The following is a 21,142-nucleotide window of genomic DNA, read 5'->3' on the forward strand; positions in this document are numbered from 1 at the left end:
ATCTACCCTCTCCTCTCCACGGTCTTTGAATGCTAGCCACCCATGCACTCCTTCCCTTCTCTCCTATTATTACACCTTCCTCGATTTGGTTGGCTTCTCATGCTTGCCCTAACTTCTTTTTCTTGCATTTATTTGTATACTTTATAATTATTCGTAACCTCCAAGAGTTTCACTTTTATTTTTAGTAAGAAAGGAAAATAGTTAAAGGGAGAAGCCCCTAGGGCAAACAGCAGCTAAACAATCCCATTGCCTAGGCATCTAAGCATTATGAGAAAGAGATTGAAACCAACAACGCACATCGGAAGGGCCTCGATATGCCAAAGCATCAACAACAAATTTACCTCCGAAAATATACGACAAAAGGAAATACTTTTTTTTTTTTCCGAACAAAAGAAGGAAATAATTTTCAAGGGTATATTTTTATTAATTCTTAAAGCGAAACGGTCTTTGGTCTTCTCTCACACATCACTCAACTTTGATATTCAAATTGAATAAATCAAGCAAAAACAACAAACAAGATAAAGAAAAGTGTAAAGGGGAGAAGAATAGCGTGTGATTATCATTTTTCTCTTCTTAAAATGTTAACTACAATTTTCTTTAGTAGTTTTATTTTACTGTGTAGAAATTATTTAATTGTAAAAATACATAATAGCATAACTTTGTTGTTTTAGAAAACAATTCGAGAAACAAATAGCAATACATAAAAAACGAGTACAAGATTCAAATCTCATCTTGAGAATAAAAGTAACAACACTTAAAAACTATAGCAGGCAAAATTCGCAAAAACAATTTAAAAATCCTCACAACGTATACAAACTTCAGATCCCAAAAACAACAAAGCCCTATACTAAAATAATTATGGATGGTAAATTTTTCTGGATATAACTAGTGTATAAATTGTTGGACAATTATCTGATTCTAAAAGCTTAAGACATTAGCCACTTAGCACTGCTATCTACTGATTTTTTTTTACTTGTAAGTGAGAAATCTTACGTTGATTTCTGATCATTGACGGATTCGAACCAAATTACTATCACTGATGTATTATGTGCTTTAGCTCAAATTCCTCACTTATATAAATATATCATTGCGTTAAAAATAAAACTTAAGCAACAAGAAATATTGTACAACAAGCGAACACACTCGTTATATTGCAATTTGACGTGTAGATAATTTTGGCACAACCTTGCTCCTGCAAGTTAATATGATAAATGTTAAAGTGAAGATTGAAGAGTTTATAGTATTCAATTATGAGTTTAAAGAATTTTAAAATCATTTGCAAATTCAAGGTGTTCAATCAAGGTTTTAAACGAATTCATGAAAATTCATTGTATCTAATTAAAATTTTGAAAGAGTTCATAACACTATGTAAAAATTTGGATGTAATCAATCATGATTTTAAAGTATTATATGTATTCAATCGCTAAATTGTTTTTTTTTAACATATGATATTGTATATCTACACTAAGGGTGAGGGGGAGTTTGGCTAAGTCACACAATGAGCAACTTAATTTGGTATCGAATTCACCATTCACAAGATTTAAACCAAGAACCTCTCACTTCTAAGTAAAAAGGAATATTATTAGACCATAATACTGAGTACAGAATTTAATCTAATAATTGACCTCTCTAGCATTAACCTATATAAACAAACCTCATCCCTCTCTTTCTACCCAGAACCTGCAACCTTCCTAATATTGACAGCTCGGACTTTTAGACCCAAAAAGCCTCTCTCTCTCACGGAGACAGAGACACAAGAATGGCACCAACAGCAGCATCGGACTCTTCGAACAGAGCTGTATGTGTAATGGATGCATCAGGCCACTTAGGCACCAGCCTCGCTGAGCACCTGCTGCAAAAGGGTTACACAGTCCATGCTGCCCTTCAGAAACATGGTGGGCAGCTTAATGAAGCTTTTTAATTATCTTTAATTCTGAATTATTATCATTAATTAACAATATTGTTCTTTTTTTGGGGGGGGGGGGTGTTGATTAACTAGGGGAATCGCGGTTGAGTGGGATTTCCTGTGACAAAAAGAAGCTCAAAGTTTTCAATCTGGATCCGTTCGACTACCAGAGCATTCTCGACGCTCTCAAAGGCTGTTCTGGCTTGTTTTATTCATTTGAGCCTCCACAAGAACAACCAGACTATGATGTACGTACCGTCTTTCTCTCTAATTGACTTCCTTGATAATCTTTTAGTTTTCGTTTTTTCAGTGAAATTTGTTGTTTAATAACTGCTTTTTGTTTTCAGTTTTTCTTTTTGAATTTATTATTAAAGGTAAGGAAGAGTTTCAAGTTATTACAATAATTTAAGAAGTTCGAAACTATTAAAAAAATACTTTTGTGAAGTTTCAATATTTTACTGAAAACTCAAAACAATTACGAAATTATTTCAGTCTTTTTTTCTCTCAATAAAACTAAAAGCTGAAACGTTAGTAAACGAACCGTTCTGTTAATAACATTCACTAGAAATTGTGTGTTTAATTTGGTGATTTTCTCAATTCATTTTGTGTTATTATCAACATAACAAAAAAAACAGACTGAAATATTATTAACAGTCTAAAACAAATTATTATGCAATCTAGACATCTTAAGATGATCACGTAATTGCCTAATGAAGTTGTCGCTTTGTCCCAAAAAAATGATAACGTAATTAGTGTATTGAAGTGACAGGAGAAGTATTTTTTTGGCAAGAAAGAAGTTTGGAAATGAGATATCATTTGCTTTTCTATATTTTGTATATATAATTTTTATTTTTTATTTTTAAATGATAAACTAATTTACCAATCTTCTAATACGAATCGATACATTAACATTAACAGCTATATTATTAAAAACTGATTTGGGTCCCAACTATTCTATAGTAACACATCCTTCTCTTAACAAACTTAACTTTTTTTTTAATTTTTAATTTTTAATTTTAAATATCAACAGTATAAGGAGGTGGAGGGAACTTGACAGTATCTAAACTACCAATTAATATAATCATCTTTGTCAACTCAAAGAGAGTGAAAAGACTGGGTAGTCTTCTATCACAAAAAAAAAAAAAACAATTGATGGGCATTAATGTAATTTTACAAACCAAATTCAGATGTTTTATATTGAAGCTTCACCTACATATTATTTTAACATATATCAAATGTTAAAACAAATTAAAAAACAAAAATAACAAAAACATTTCTTCCCACTCCCACTCCCATATTCTCTCTCCCTCTCTCCTTCCCATTTTAAAAACAAAAATAAAAAATATTGACACACAAAATGTGTAGGCATATGCTAGTGTTTTTTTATTGGATCCATGAAAGGAAAAAAAAATTACAAAAAAAATGAAAAACCACTAGATTTGGAATAGATTGAAATAACTACATCGATGTAACACAATCAATCAGCCTCTTAACTTATTATTCCATGAGTACAGGTAAAAAATTTGGACATCTTACATACATAGATTGTTTTCTCAGGTTTTGATTGTTTGGGTCAAATTATTGAAAGTTCGCAGGACGATAGTTTTTTTTTATAAGAATCTTTTTCAATATACCACGTAGAATTGAAACAGTTGTAGAAATAAAATAAAAAATTAAACAGTTGTGAAAATTAAATTTAGCATCAAATAATAGTTAAATTCCCATTAGTTTTTATATATAAATGTTTTATGTAGGAATACATGACAGAAGTAGAGGTTCGAGCAGCACACAACGTACTAGAAGCCTGTGCAAGAACTGAAACAATAGACAAAGTCGTGTTTACATCTTCCGCCGCTGCTGTCCTTTGGCGAAACGATCGCAAATCGACAACTCTTGATTTGGATTTGGATGAACGACACTGGACCGATGTCAATTTCTGTCGTAGTTTCAAGGTAAATATTATATATATCTTTGTATTTTGAGCTCATAATTTAGTCCATTCCAACAAAAGAAATTAAACAAACGTTTAGTCGTTTAGTCAAATGTGTGTGTTTATAAATCCTTCTACGTACAACAAAAATACTAAGAAACAACTAGACCTTTTTGTACTTTGGTGGCCCGATGCCCAGCCACATCCTGGACACACTAGGAATTTTTCCGCCACTTGAGTGGCCGATTTCTTATTCATGATGTGATCCATCGTCTGGAAATAAAAAAATTATATTATTTATAGGGTTCAGTTTTCTTAGATCTCAGATTCAAGAAAATTAAGGTCACTTACCGTTCAAATTTAATTCAACTATACAAGAGAAAATACAGTTAAAAATTAAATGATCATATATTGTTGAATTAGAACGAACAGTGAGTGACCACAATTTTTTTAAAATCTGGATCTAGAACATATATGACAGTTTATATATGAAAATTACTACTAGTATCATCGAGGCTTATAATAATTGGTTGAATCTGCTTTATCTGTGTCATATTGCACCTAAAATATTTGTCAATGGTCATAAATGATTCCTGCATGTCAATGGAATACAATCCTATACTAATTCTCTTTGTGAGGATTTCGGATGTCATTTCATCTTGTCCGTTCATTTGTTATCCTAAGATAAAAAATTATTTGAATTTTTTTATTTAAAATTAAATACAAACAGTATCTAATAAAAATTGACCGTACGATGTATAATAAACGGATACAATAAAGTGATTCTCGAAATTCTTACAAAGAGAATCTAGAGCAGATCTGCATCCATGCTGACAAAGTATGTGGTGCGAGGTGGTTGGTGTCCCAGTGTTGATTAGTAGTTATAGTGTACTGAAGTAGTTAGGAATGTGATCCGATCCCACTTTCAACCTGAACCAACAAATTAATAACATGTGGCTCCATCTAGATCTAGTGAGTGCCAGTGAAGCTGGCATTCGATTAGCTTAACGTAATGATGAATTAGTCATACTAAACTTCAATTAACCCTAATTATATATATATTTGATTTGGACAGTTGTGGCATGCATTATCAAAAACCCTAGCAGAGAAGACAGCATGGGCCTTGGCAATGGACAGGAGCTTGAATATGGTGTCTTTGAATGTAGGGTTGCTGATGGCTCCGGATTTGTCCATAACCAACCCATATTTGAAAGGAGCAGCTGAGATGTACGAAGATGGTGTGCTCGTGACGGTTGATACTGATTTCTTAGTCGATGCGCACATTTGCGTTTTTGAAGATGTCTCATCCTACGGTCGATATCTATGCTTCAACAACATCATCAATCGGTCTGAATATGCTATGGAGCTTGCTCGGAAGTTGACCCCTGCTACCCTTTCATACCCCGAACGCCAAGACCAGGACATGAGGATCCCTCGACAGAGAATAAGCAACAAGAAATTAAATAAATTGATGGTGGAATTTAAGAGCAAATCTCAAGAGTGTTGAAGGGTGATTTGCTTATATATATATATGACATGACATGACATGTTGGTCACTTAAAGCACATTCATTAAGAAAACATGTTTTTGTATTATTACATTTATTTGTATGCTTTGTAATATCCTATTTCTTTACTTCTTTTGAAGCTAGAAATTTATATATTGTTGGTTGTTGGAATTGGCATAAAATCAAGGAAAATTGTCCGAATGATTTCTTAATCTTGGGACTAAAATATGATTTTTTTTTATTATGTACCGAACATGCACACAACATACATAACAATATGACAGAAATAAGATTATCCTAAAACTTAGATTACCAAATTGCCCTCCCGTATAAATAGTTACCCAAAAATTCTAACCCTAATTTCTCATTTTCTAGAAAGAGAAATAAAGAGAGAGGAGAGAGAGAGAGAAATGTCAAGTGTAGCTCTACAGCGTGTTCTTCGTCTTGAAGCATTGTTTGCAGAAAGAGCAATAATTATCACATGTGAATGCGAGGTGTAAAGGCCCCTCGACAAGATTCACAGACGATAGGAATTGAAGACCTCCACATTCATCACAAACCCACATTCGCCGACACCATTTTTTGAGTGGAGACCCGACCCTAGCACCTCTTTCTATCTGATCCATGCCTGGTCAACTCGCCCGGCACCTCCCTTTCTCTCTATCTCCTCCATGAACAAGTTTATATTTCAATGTAACCGTGATTATCATGAACAATTGGATATATCAAGTCTCTGCTCTTTTGCCATTCCCTGTTTTTCTTGATTTCGATTTTTACCTTTTTATTCGTAGATTTTGTGTACTACTCTAAAAATTCAAGCCTAGCGCCGCCTAGGCCCCCGTCTAGGCGCTAGGCGGCTGGCTATCGTCCCGATTAATATCTAAGAGTTTGAAAATTAAGAAAGGGCGGCTAGACCAGCTGAGGCGCCCACCTAGATTGTCTAGGCACCTGGCTAGCCCATCCAGACCTACCCAAGTTATGACTCACTTAGACAGAAAATAAATAACTTTCAATTTGCATTAAAAAAAATTTACAATAAATTGTAAGAGAGTTATTGATACTTAAATGAGCACAGACTATATGCTTGTTCCTCATGTTTTCATTATGTTCCAATACTTCATAATACATATGTCATTCTATTTTGTAGTTTATAATGAAATTATACATATTAATTATAAACAGACACTTATTTACATGAAATATAATGGATTTACTTAAATCCACCTAGTCCGCCTAGGCGCCCCACCTAGACCCCACCTAGCCACCTAGGCGCTAGGCCCCAGTTCACCGCCCGACTAGCGCCTAACATCTTTTAAAATCTTGGGACTGGGTTTACTCAATTTTGTTTTTTGATTGATGGATTTTTGGAGTTGAAGTGGTTGGTTTGGTGTTTTTTGGAGGAAACCCAAATCCTTCAATTTTCCAGAAAACTCCGTATGCACACAACATGCACATGATATGCTCACAAATCTGAGCTCAACTCAAAAACCTAGAGCTCACAGCTCTCTCTTTGAAATTAGAAAAATAACGCAATAACTTGTGGGTTTTTACAATTAATATGTGGATATTTTTATCATTTCGCTTTTGTGCATGGTGTACATGGCTAGTTTATCTTATTCCAAAAATTAAGAAATGGATCATTTTTCGCAATTTCCCTAAAATCAATATGTGCCTAATCTAAACTAAATATCAATATAGGAAAAGGAAAGTAGTAGGTTTTTGGGTTAGTTTGGACGCAAGCTAACAATTAGCTTAATATTCTATTTTCACTACTACAAAAGGGGATATTTGTAAAATTCCATCACCGGAATTTCACCAATTATTACGTATCTCGTATTTTAAAACACGTATTTCGCGCTTATGTTAACTTTATTAGTTAATTTTAATTCCATTAATTTTAAGTTTAGTAATTGATTAGTTATCGAGTTGGAAATTTCATAATCAATCTTTATCTTTCGAAGTTACAACTAGTGTTTTTAAATAGATCTCGAACGCATAGGCGAAAGCCGTTTGCGAGTCCGAATTATAACGGTATAGTTACGGACGTTTGAAGTTGTGAACTATAGATTGTGGGATGCATGGATTAAAAGTTAAGTTAGTAGAAAAAAAATAGAAATGAGGAACCTGCCAGATTTTTTTAAAAGGGGTATTAAAGGACCCATTTGGAAAGAAAGGAAGGGCACTTTCTTTCCCCCCTAATTCGTGAAAACGTGAGGTCCACAGCCAAAACTCAAACCGGCCAATTTCAGGCCATTTCCTCCATTTCCCAGTTGATTTTCCTACCTCCTTCATCTGCAACTTGCTCAACTACCTTCCTCCTTCCCTCTCAACCAAAAATCAAGGTTTTTAAGGTCTATTTCATGTAGAACTCCATAGGAGAACCCAGGGGTTCTCGACGACGAATTGTCATTCCGGAGAGTATCACCATTCACCATCACCCTTAATCAACTTCCCTTGGACCCAAGAACAAGACAACTGGTGGTTGGAGCGTTGGAACACCAAGGAAGCCGAATTTAAGGACACCCACTTTAGGGTTTTGTTGGGTGCAAGCCAATTTGAGGGCCTTCCTGGCCAAATTGGACTCGGCCACAGGTATAAAGTTTACTCTACTTGTTGAAATCTTTATTCCTGTAAAATTTGAGAATTTTTGGAGAAAATCAAATTTTCTGGTGTGTGACATTCGATTTATAAAAATGTTGTTGGTTGAGTATTTTATCGATAAACTCCGCCACTTGATTATTCTAGCGATTGATGATCTTACCATTGAATTGACACCAATTTTAGTATGCTATGGTAGATAATATTTAAGGACCTTAGGGACTTACAAGTGAAAATCTAGTGATTGGATATTACGGAATAAGTGACGTAAGATCATGGACCCTACCTTAGAATGACAGTTCAATTCCTCATTAAATGTTGTTGTGGGAAATATATGAGAGTTTTAATTATGTGAATTATCGAAGGAAATTTAAATGTTGTTTGTACCTTGTTAGGCGGTGATAGAACGTGATGCCTTGACTCTTGTGTTTGAGTGCATTAGTGTGGATCTCAGGTGAGTGATTCTAATCTATGTGTTATGGTTATTGCTTTGAAATCTTTTGTGCTAATAAACTTTGTGGTTACACTATGGATTCTTAAAATAGTTTTGATGCTAAATAATTGTTGCTAGTAAGTTGCCGTCGATCTATTTATGAAACATTAGGTGACTTGGATATTTGAACTATGATGGATTGTGTTTTGAGATATATATGTGATGCTTGATAAAAATGATGGATGGTGTTTTGGGATATATATGTGATGCTTGATAAAAATGATGGATTGTGAAGGACCATTACCCTAGTGTCATGGGGTTAGGTGACACTAAGTCTGCACCACGTAGCAATGGTCCTGGATCGTCCTGCTTGGTTAATCCGCATTAAGGGACCATACTATTTGTGGATTATGCTTGGTTAATCCGCGTTGGGCGATCCTTAAATCCTAGGTATGGTCATACACATTTAAAGGTGATCATGCTTGGTTAATCTGCATTGGGTGATCACCTTCCAATAGTTATAGGAGTGACTCTACTTGGTTAATCCGCATTGGGGGGTCACTACCTATTTAGTTATTTTCTCAAGGGTGACTCTACTTGGTTAATCCGCATTGGGGAGTCACTACCTACTTGGTTACTTTCTTAGGGGTGGCTTTGCTTGGTTGATCCGCTTTGGGGGGCCACTTCCTATTTGGTTACTTGCGTAGGCTTTGGCTGAACGACGTCTCTCTAACTCTAGTTTTGAATATATCTGTGAATGTGTCTTTGAGAACTCTGAGTTTTGATTTAGAAAACTCGTTGGATGTATGTGTGACCCCTTTGGAGGTTGCAAGGTTTGGTAGCGATTTCTTATACATGATTTATATTCAAGGTTTATAATAGTGAATGATGGTTGGTTTTATTATTAGTATCATATACTTGTATTATTTATCGCTCACACAAGCTTCGTAGCTTATCCGGTTGTTGTTTGCCTGGTGCACCATTTCGATGGTGTAAGCACTAATCTTACAGGTAACAAGTCTGAATAGCTTCGAGAGGTTCGTAGGTGGGGTAGCGGTACAGTTATCAGAGACTTGGAGTGCTAGGTTACCCCTATATCCTATCTTGTACTTTATCTTTGGGACTTTCTTTTGAGCACCTCAATCTTGTTCTTAGTAAAGCAAAGATTATGCTTCTTTTTGGGATGTAACATATTTGTAAATATTTTGTGGAGAACTTAACCATCTTCATATTATTTTGGTTTATCAGTTAAGGTATTTTATTCCGTAACTTATACCGCATTCAACGGACGATATTTTCCTTGTCACGTGTCGATTCTCGACGTATGTTGGGATCAGGGCTTGACAATATTACTGTCAGATTAAAAACGACAGGAAACACCACTTACTGTCGGATTATTGGGCAAAATCCGACAATAAATTGTGCAATATCGGATATAGGAACCAACACCAATACTACCGTCACAAAAAGGGTATTGACGTCGCTTAGGCACCTTAATCCACCACCATGAAGCAAAGTAATATAAAATAAAAAGTAACAAGGCGTCGCTTAAAAGTGACATTGCCACTGACGTCGCTTATAAGCGACATCGAAACGCACTAAGATGTCGGTTCAAACTAACATTAACTACAAATAAATAATTAAAATATCACACTTGGTGTCGCTTCCAACTAACATCAATTGAGTTAAATAAATAAAATACTCAAGTTAACGTCGCTTATAAGCGACACTAGACATACAAAAAATAAATTTTTTTACTAATCTTCACGTCAGTTTTTAATTAATAACAATTACAAAAAATTATATGAAAATAATTCCAACCAATATATCATTTATAGGCCAAGTCAACCATTAACAAAAACTCGTAACAAATATTTTATATTACACATAACATACAAAAACTCATCTGTCATAACAAACACCAAATTCGACATTACAAATACAACATACAAAAAACAGAAATAGAAACTATAAATGCTAGCACAAGTGTCATACATAGCTGACAAGAAAGCGAACCACACACTACTTAGTAGAACTGGAGCCCGAATGTGACCCCGTTCCTTCTCGAGATGCTTCTTGAGTTCCTTCTCGAGATGCTTATTGAGATCCTCCTTGTGATCCAATAAACCTCGCATGTCAACATCTATTGGACCACCTGCAAGCATTCCAGAAAAACCTCCAATTGGAACATCTGGGCAAATCCCATCATGAGAAGGCATTTCGGGTCGATATACAGGCATTTGATATGGCGGCTGCTGCATGTATGACATGGGTGGCTGTTACTGCATGTATGCCATGGGCTGTGTCAGATACATCGGATATGGAGGTTGCTGATTATAACATGTATACAGATATACAGGTGCACCAAAAGGCTGATTTTGGGGTGACTGTTGGGTTCGTTGTGGGTATGGATATGGAGGAGGAGGCTGACTTTGGCCTAATTGTTGGGTTCCCAGGCTATACAGTGGTGGCGGCTGAAATTTTTGCAGTAACAACTTAACCAGCTGATTATGTTCCTACTGCTGGCTGCATGTTTGTTCAAGCTTAAATTCTAGATCTGCCATCCGTTTAACATAAGTTTCTTCCTTCCTTCTCAATTCATTGTTCTCAGTCAACAACATTGCCATTGAACTCTTGGATGATCTGCTGGAAGAATTAGAAGTAGAAGTTGAGGAAGATGCATACGACACCATATCCGGAGTCACCCCATGTCCATACCCTCGTATTCTATTATGACGCTCAGGACCCATCGTCTTCACATAAACCCAGGTCCTAAGCTCATCACCATCTTCATGCCCAGACTCAATCATAGTTTGAATATTCCCCTCCATAATTGCCTTGTAATAAAAATTTTAAAAATAAGAATTCAGCTATAGATAATAAAATTTAATAACAATCATATACTACAAAGAAAAAATCAATTACCCCAGTGCACTCTGACGTTTCATCAATCCAAGTGCAATCCTTTCGAGTATGACAGTGACGAAAAAACGAAACAGGATCCGCCTCATTCCCATGCTTTTTCCGCTATAATTATAAGTTGACAAAAAAAATAGAACAATTTTCACCAACCATCAAATTATAAATAAATTCTACCAATAATATATTAAATTTAAAAATATCTACAATTCTTGAAAATGTACAACCCTTACAAGTTCTACCCGAACTCTTGCAAAAGATTTTGCACCGGTTGTGTGGTTCATCGTTTTCAACCGCCGATTATACTTATTTTTTGCAGCAATCTCCTAAAAAAAAGAATTTATTAAACACATTTCAAGCTTTAATAAAATAAATAATAAAAAGTTTACCTTCGTTTTTTTCTTTATTCCAGTAGGAGACCAAATCAGCCCACTGTCGAGGATCCACATTAGGAGGTGTTTTTCGGTGCTCCTCGACTGATTTACCATCATAATATTATTTTTTTTAAATTTATTTCTATACTCCTTATGCGCATGCTCCGTAATATGCAGTGTCATGTGCCGGATCATTGGCATTTTCACCATATCCTCTTCTTGAAAATTAATAGTTTCCTGTACGCATAAAAAAAAATTAAGCAAATTTATTATTACTATGAACATTGACTTATTATACTCTCTTCTAGTAACAAAAAATATTTCTACCTTTAAGCTTCTCTGCGATCTTCCTTGATTTTACACCAATCACTCACCAACGGCATATATCTAGAATCTCTTACCTCTGCCGCTACATGTTTTGAAAAAGCACTACAATTTTCACTAATGCATTTTCCCGATGCATCAAAACAACAAACTTGTTCCTTCCAGTTGGGAATCAAGGGTCCCCGTCCTCGTTGAGTTGATCCTTATAAACAAAGAAAAACAATTAAAAACAAAGGACAAAAAAACAATTTTCAGTTTGGGCATCATACTAGTTAGACTACAAAACAAAAAATTGAAACTAAAAACCATAATAAATTAAAAATAGACCACCTTCGACTTCTTCCTCTTTGAATTGGCGTTTGTCAGCATGTTCATGTTCAAAATGATCCATAGCCAAACAATTTGCAAGAAGTAAAAAACTAAAAAGTGAAAAGCGAGAAGAAGTGGAAAAACGGACGAAATTGGGAGGGAGATGGACAGACTGAAATTTGGGAAGAAAAGAAAGCACGGGCGAAATGGGGGAAAAAGATGTTTAAATATGGATGCTAAGTTGGTGTCGGTTGAAACCGACATTAAATCATTAACGTCACACTAAAACCCACTGGCGTCGAAATAAGTGAGTCATAGTGTCGGTTTAAACCGACAACACCACTGAACCATTTACTGATAAAATTAAACTCACCTACTTTCTGACAAAATTTAATGAACCAAAAGTTGCGTCGGTTTAGCTACACTTAGTGTCGGTTCAAACTGACACCACCACTGACACATTTACTGATAAAATTAAATCCACCCACTTCTGACAAAATTTAATGAACCAGCGTCGCTTTAGCTTCACTTGGTGTTGGTTTAAACCGACACCATCACTGACACATTTGCTGCTGCATCTAATCAAACAACAACTTTTTGACATAGTTATTTGAAATTTACATGGCGTCGCTTTAGTTAATCTTGATGTCACTTAAAACTGACACTATGGTCCGACAAGCTTTGATGATGTGGCCGTTGCGTCGGTTTAGTTAAACTTGGTGTCGGTTTAAACCGACACTACAATTGACACACTTTACTGCCACATTAACTCAAACAACCACTTTTTGACACACATTATTGCCCTTACGAAGTGACTAATTGAAAGTGGTCTTCCTAAGTCCACTTCATGTTGGTTTTATCCGACACTATCTCACCCATGCCATCGCCTAAAAGCGACGGCAAAATATGTTTTAACAGAAAAAAAAAGTTTAACCCATAAAAATAAATATCGAGTTTTTTTTTTTTTTGGTTATCTCATATAATATTTTAAGATTTTAATAAATAAAATTGAACTTAAACCATATACGTAATAAAAAACAAACATATTGTCTAATTAATACTTAAAACACATAAAACAATTAAAGTATTCATTCCATGTCATCATTTGTCGTGTTGTCGTCGACATTGGCATTACTAGCGAACTGGGTAGGCAACGGTAATGATTCATGAAAAGGAGTCTCTTCCACGCCAACCCTTGTATGGAAATTTTCATGGTCAAGTATCTGATCATCCAAATTTGGTACCGCATAATCTTCAATTGCATCACTACCCTCTAATACGTCAAACAACTATGTGCCAATGTTTTTCAATTGTGTCATCGATGTAAAATGCTTGTAATGCTTGTGATGCTAATATGAAAGGATCCTCTTTAAATCCTAATCGATTGAAGTTCACCATAGTAAATCCATATTGATCAGTCTTCATTCCTTGTGGACCTTCCCTATTAACCCATTCACACTTAAATAACATCACAACTAGACCCCTATCTCCTATCTCAGCATGACCACAATATTTAACCTTGAACATATCTACAACTCTGCCTTGCCCAAATGCACCAGTTACATTTGCAGGTACAAAGACACCACAATTTTGATTCTTATGCTTGTCATCCATATATTTTATACGAAATCTGAACCCATGAACAATGTGACTTTTATATCTACTCACAAACCCGCTAGGATAATTGGATAGCCAACGCAAGTCTTCAGATATCAACGTGTCATTAGGATGACATCTTGAATTCATCTGTAATAAGAATGATGATAAAAGTTGACATGATAACTATAATCATGTTATAATTAAAATGAAACAATATAAATAAATAATGTGATTGTTGTATCAACTCACATGTTGCTTGAACCATTTTGGAAATTCTTTCTTGTTTAGCTCCTGAATTTGTCACATAGTTAACCTTTCTCGACGATGTTTCATTTTCAAGAATTCCTCATGTTGCCTGGGCATTTATGTCCAAATTTAGATAATTAATTTTTCAAAGTTAAGAAAACCAATAAAACATTAAGATGTAAGATTAAACGTTCTTACCTTCTAAATGGGTTAACTTCATCACAATTATTTAGAATGTATCTAAGGCACTGATCAAGAACATTTAGATCGAGCTCCATATTTGCTCATGAACCCATATTACATCCTTTGGAGTCAAAAATTGATAACCCACCAGACACTCCACTTCCAATACCATCTTCATTTCGGCCTCTACGGGTGCGACAAGACTCGACATCTCTAGATACATGGAATAGAAGGACAAACACTTATCCACCAAATATGCTTCAACAATAGAACCTTCAGGACGATCCTTATTACGAATATAGCGGTTCAACGTTTGCAAATACCTACAATTATAAACGAAACACAAATGATTATAATTATAAATTAAAGCTATGACTACAATTGTAAAAAAATTATAAAAATTTATTAATTACCGTTCAATTAGATACATCCATCTATATTGAATAGGCCATGCAAGAGCTGCTTCATCTGCCAAGTGAACTCGAAGGTGTACCATTATATCAAAAAATGCAGGAGGGAATATTTTTTCAAGTTGACATAATGTCAAGGCAATTCTTGAATTCAGTTGCTTGAATCCTTCCTCAGACTCCTTCTTACTACACAACTGTCTGAAGATTGCACTCAACTCTAATAATACCATATTAACAGCTTTAGGCAAAACCGGGCGCAAGCGGGAGTAACTGCTGCATTAAAACATGGCAATCGTGACTTTTCAACCCATGTATTTTTCTTTCATTCACGTGCACACATTGCGATAAATTTGAAGAATATCCATCGGGGACCCGAATGGTAGACAACACTTTGCAAAATGCAGTTTTTTCTTCTCTTTTCAACGTGAACAATGCTAGAGGTAGAAATGTTCTATTTCCTTCTCTACGTGGGTGTTGACTACATCTTATGTTTAAGACTTCAAGATCTACACGTGCAACCAATCCATCTTTAGACTTTTCTATATCTAGCAATGTTCCCACCACACTGTCACATATATTCTTCTCAATATGCATAACATCAAGATTGTGTCTAATCAACAAGTGCCTCTAATAAGGTAGTTCATAAAAAATAGATTTCTTCTTCCACTGACTGTTACTACTTGTACTGCCCGAAGTTCTTTTTCGGCGTTGCCCAACAGAAGCTTATTTCTTTGGTTTTCCAAAAGTAAATCTCAATGTAGAAAGTTCTTCGAGACACTGTAAACCAGTCCATTGCCTTGGTGCAATACGATGCTCTCGACGACCATTAAAATTTATGGTTTGCCTTCAAAACCTATGATTATCTTCAAGAAAGCGTCAATGCCCCATATAACAAATCTTACAACTCGCTGGCAAGTAAATAGATTCTTTATCATGCATGCAATGTGGACAGGCTTTATAGCCATGTGTACTCCATCTTGACAACATTCCATAAGCCGAAAAATCACTTATAGTCCATAAAACGACAGCCTTCATCGTAAAACTTTATTTGGAATATGCATCATAAGTAAATAGATTCTTTATCATGCATGCAATGTGGACAGCCTTCATCGTCAATCAGTGGATGCATGTATGCATCAATCTCTTTACCAAGACTGCGCAGTCTTGGTATTAATAGAGACAACAACAAATTTGGTTGCTTCATGCACATCCAGGGCGGCAAATTGTAAACAGAAAGCACCATAGGCCATTCCTCATTTTCCCAAAAGGATTAAATCCATCACTAACCAACCCTAATATGACATTTTGGATTTCTGACGCAAAATCCGGATATAAATTATCCAAATGCTTCCATGCTGGAGAATCTGAAGGATGCCTCATAAACTTAACATTTAGTTGCGTGCCACCTCATATGTTCAGCCATATGCTTCGACATAAAAAATCGTTGCAATCGTGGTTTTAAAGGAAAATACCACATAACCTTAGCTGCGATCTTTTTTCTCGAGCTATCCTCTGCGTTGATAATTTTATATCTTGATTCACCACAAACTGAGCACACGGTCAACTCTGAAGTATCTTTCCAATAGATCATGCAATCATTGGGACATGCATCAATTTTCACATACGTTAGACCCAAGTCATTTATAAGTTCTTTTGCCTTATAATAGGATTCAGGCAAACAATCCCATTCAGGCAACATTCTTTTAATTAACTCCAGTAAAGTGGTGAAGATCTCGTCTGTTATTCCCGCTAAACACTTGATCTGATACAGTCTTACAACTGCTTCCAATTTCTTAAACTCTTTACATCCTGGCCACAAATCTTGATCAGCCCCTTCAAGCAACCTAAAAAAAGTCTCCACCTTTTCTGGACGCCTTTCCCCAATAGGGGGTTCAGTAGACGGCCAAACACCTTATTCTGTTAATGGTTGGACAAATACATGATTAAGAAAATCATGCATACCAGCCACCTCATCTCCTGTTTCTTCTTCTCCGATTGCAACATTTTGCTCTCCAATGTTTTTCTCACCATGATGTCACCACCAAGCATTTTTATAATCTTTATCCATATCATACAAATGAGATGTTCAACAATAGTGTTCCTAACAAAAGTATATCGATTACAACATTTTTTGCAAGGACATCTAAACTTATCAGGGCCAGCACCATTTGCAACTGCTTGGTCCAAAAACAAGTTAATTCCAGTTGTAGAAGCTTCCAAATTTCGAGCTATCGTCAATCAACTCATGTGCATATTTTACCACTTTACGAGGGCAAAATATTACGTTGACACTAAGATGCCTACAAAATTTTTCAATCCCTATCATGTAGGCATAACTATTAGAATTTTCAATTTCTATCTTTCAACCCTCGAACTCTATCATGATTGCAATCTTTTAATTTTCAACACCTATTATAGTAAAAAAAAAATTAAAATAACAACAAAAAGTTATCAAAATTATGCTCATCTAATCCATTCTAGTAAATAACAACCAAAAGTTATCAAAGTTATCAAAATAACAACAAAAACAAATTAAAATAACAATTAGAGTGCAAAACAAATTAATTTAACAAATATATTCTTATATTACTAAATATTATAAGTTTATGTTGTATTTAATATGTCCATTTCACATAAATGCTTATAAATATTATTCATTTCCATTTTCTCATAACAATTCAAGTGAAAAATTAATTAATTCGACGAAATATTTATTAATTTAACAAAAATAGTAGAAATTTATTTAAGTACTTAAATTAGAATTTTTAAATAAATAAACTTGTGTATTATACAATTTAAAAATTAAAGAATTTAGCGATAGAAACCTGAATTATGGAAGAATTTCGTCGTCGATCAAATCTTTATGTACTCAACCAGCTCAAATAAATTCCAAAAATAAATTGTAAATAAAAATTAAACATAAGTGGAGAAAATAAAAATATTAGAAGCAAGAAAAACTTACTGTTGTGAAGAAGGAAGAAATGAAGTAGGAAGAACAAATAAGAAAGGGCAAGAGAGAAAACACAAGGAGGGTTTGAAATTGGAAGAACGAATAAGAAAAATGCAAGAGAGGAAAAAGAAAACACAGGGGAAAGTATATAAAGACCATTATTCTGTCGCTTACAACTGACACTGGGTTTTAAAATATTTTAAAAAACTAAAATCTATGTCACTCAGAACCGACGCAAGCTTTAAAATATTTAAAAAAATAAGGATAAGTTTGTGTGGCGTTGAAATAAGGAAAAGTTTGCGTTGGTTAAAACCGACGTGTCCCTGACAGTCTTGACCATCGTAGCAATCGACCTCAAAATAGGACAAGTTTGCATCGGTTCAACCCGACGTGAGCCTGACATGTTAGTGCACTTGGATGTGGCATCGAAATAAGGAGACCTTTTCAACACTGACTGAAAAAGCTCTTCCAGTCGTTTGCCCCTACACTGATACTTTATGTCGCTTAAAAGCGACACCAATATTTAAAAATATTAAAATGTATGTTTACGTTGGTTTAAAAGCGATACCAGTATTTAAAAATATTAAAATGTATGTTTACGTCGGTTTAAAAGTGACACAAGTATTTAAAAATATTAAAATGTATGTTTATGTCAGTTTAAAAGTGACACCAGTATTTTATGACGCTTATAAGCGACAATAAAGGGGACGTCATGTTCAGTTAGTGTCACAACTGTCTTATCCGCCAATATATTAGATTAAACCGACACCACCCACTAACACTATAAGACCATTTTGTAGTAGTGTTTGTTTAGGATACTGTTTTAGTATAGGACTAGAAATTGAGCCCACGTGATGCCGTGGGTTTTAAGACTTTGTTAAACATGTGGAAAATATTCAATAAAGAACCAAAAACAGTCTACAAAACCACACATAATAGTCTTAGTCGATCCGTCTTCCCAACGTATTAACAACCAATTACCGTTATTCAAACAAAACTAAATTATTAGGCTTATTACCCTCTCAAGTTAGAACCCTAATCTCATAAGCATGACATATAATGCTAGGAAAGCCCATGCCATGTCCAAATTTTGAAAGTCCTGAATGAAAGCACAACGTATCCACCATCAAACATTAGTTAAGAATCAAGGTTAAATATAGTGCAACAGCAAACAAATCTAGTATATATAGGATCATACAAAAGAATGTTATATAGTTAGATACTACGTAGATACATAAGGAACCAAATCAAAATGGTCATTGAGGCGTTCATTAACTGTCTACCAATATACATTACAGTCACCTACCTCATAAAACACTTTAACCAATTTATTCAACTGGAAATGGAGAAGGCAAATAGGGCATAAAAATTAACAGGGTCAGCAACTAAGCAAAAGCATGTTTGTTCAGGTTGATGCAATGAGAGTTCCCTTATACGTCAACACTAAGCAATATTAACTGGACTATGTAAAGAGACTCCGTGCTTCAGGAAATCCCACAAAATTCTCAGCAAAATATTACTTCTTCAATGAATTCTTAAAAGAGGAGAGTAAAAATAGTTGAATATCAGAGTACGGAACAAACAAGACTACAAAATAATAAGAATTTTATTGAACAAATTGAGAATGCCGAGACGGCTACAAAAACCCTAGAGACTACATTGTGAATGAATTATTCTCTAACTAAATTACAAGCTCTATTTATAGAGCAATAAACCAAAGAAACCCTAATGCGTATATGCCAAAAATACCCTACTACAAAATCAAATCAAATCTCTAATTAATTTCCTAAATAAACCTAATAAATTCCAACACCCCCCGTCAAACTCATGGCGGTACACGACATGAGTTTGCCAACAAGCAGATGTGGATGCAAGCCTCCAAATTCCGATGTCAATTTCAATACGAAATTCCATCGGTGCAAGTGCAAGATTCCAATGCCAGTGCAAGATTTCCATGCCAGTGCAAGATTCCAATGCCAGTGCAAGATTTCCATGCTAGTGCAAGATTCCAATGCCAGTACCAGTGCAAATGTTGATGCCGATGCCTAACAAACAAACAAAAAATCCAACCAAATATTTTTTTTCTTCCTTCTTTCTTCCTTTTTTTCCTTCTGTGCAATTCCTTCCTTTTTTTTTTACCTTCTGTGCGAACCAACGTGCGACCCAACATTACCAACCTCCTTCCTTTTTTTTCTTTTGTGCGAACCAACATCACCAGCCTCCTTTTTTTTTTTTTTTTTTTTTTTTTCGCGAGGGTACGGTTGTGGACAGATCCAGATGCAGGGTGGGGCTGGGGAATGCAGAAATCCTAGTGCGATGGATTCACCAAATTCCTTTTTTCAAAAAACAGAATTTTTTTTTTCCCTTTCTTGAAGACTACCAAGGACAAACTGAAAACCAAACCAGAAAACGTAAAAAATCTACGGACAAGACTAACACAATTTGACGGTCAATACCGAAATCCAAAGACAAAGAACATAAACAGAAATCCAAAGACAAAACAAACAAAAACAGAGTGACCAAGAACAAAGGACATAGACCAAAGCGGAAGCGAAAGCCTAAACGAGACCCAAACTAAACCAAAAAACAAAAAGCGACAAAACAAATTGATACCAACAAGAACGGATTGAACCATAAGGATCGAACCCGCTCTGATACCAAGTTGAATATCAGAGTGCGGAACAAACAAGACTACAAAATAATAAGAATTTTATTGAACAAATTGAGAATGCCGAGACGGCTACAAAAACCCTAGAGACTACATTGTGAATGAATTATTCTCTAACTAAATTACAAGCTCTATTTATAGAGCAATAAACCAAAGAAACCCTAATGCGTATATGCCAAAAATACCCTACTACAAAATCAAATCAAATCTCTAATTAATTTCCTAAATAAACCTAATAAATTCCAACAAAAATGTATTCAATAAAATGTATAAAATTGATATCAGATGATGCAACACACTGAGATCAATCAGAGCAAGTGAACTGAGATCAATCTTAAAAAATTGGCATTATAATGATGCTTGCATCAGAGGCTATTACATCAGAGATAGGGAATACAAACAGGAAAGAGTTATAAACCCAATTTACATAGTTAATTGTTTATGTTTTATTGATATATTGATTAATTAGTCTTACAACAAGTATCTTTGTATTGGAGAAAAATACTTTTGGTAATTATAGTATGAAGATATATTATGGATTAAATTATCTATGAGTTGAAACAGGTAAAACAACTTTTCAATTGTGAGTTGAAATTCATTACGAATCCTATGAGATATCAAGATACCTTTATAAAGTAATCTCTGGTCCTTCCAAGAAATTGGTTGTGCATAGGTTTTTCTCTAATGTTGTACTGCATGAAGTTCACTCTTCTAGTTTCAAAAAATGCAGATGGAACTGATAAAAAGCAGGAAATGAAACTTCATGGTGTTTCATTAATGGTTGTA

The 21,142-nt window shown here is 34.8% G+C and overlaps 1 protein-coding gene across 1 annotated transcript; it reads left to right on the top strand.

Annotated features, from left to right (window-relative positions):
- Positions 1–1,667: 1,667 nt before the first annotated feature.
- On the top strand, positions 1,668–5,544 carry LOC114823694 (cinnamoyl-CoA reductase-like SNL6). The gene is made up of 4 exons (XM_029099114.2): positions 1,668–1,895; positions 2,000–2,154; positions 3,661–3,858; positions 4,912–5,544. The coding sequence occupies exons 1-4, from the start codon at positions 1,760–1,762 to the stop codon at positions 5,341–5,343; spliced, it is 921 nt and encodes a 306-aa protein (XP_028954947.1). The 5' UTR covers positions 1,668–1,759; the 3' UTR covers positions 5,344–5,544.
- The last annotated feature ends 15,598 nt before the right edge of the window (positions 5,545–21,142 follow it).

The sequence above is a fragment of the Malus domestica genome, chromosome 16, assembly GCF_042453785.1.
Source record: "Malus domestica chromosome 16, GDT2T_hap1".
NCBI classification, from domain to species: domain Eukaryota; kingdom Viridiplantae; phylum Streptophyta; class Magnoliopsida; order Rosales; family Rosaceae; genus Malus; species Malus domestica.

Coding starts and splice junctions, on each gene's coding strand:
- LOC114823694 (XM_029099114.2), top strand. CDS start 1,760: ATGGCACCAACAGCAGCATCGGACTCTTCGAACAGAGCTGTATGTGTA. Junction 1,896..1,999: donor TGCTGCCCTTCAGAAACATG/GTGGGCAGCTTA, acceptor TTGATTAACTAG/GGGAATCGCGGTTGAGTGGG. Junction 3,859..4,911: donor ATTTCTGTCGTAGTTTCAAG/GTAAATATTATA, acceptor TGATTTGGACAG/TTGTGGCATGCATTATCAAA.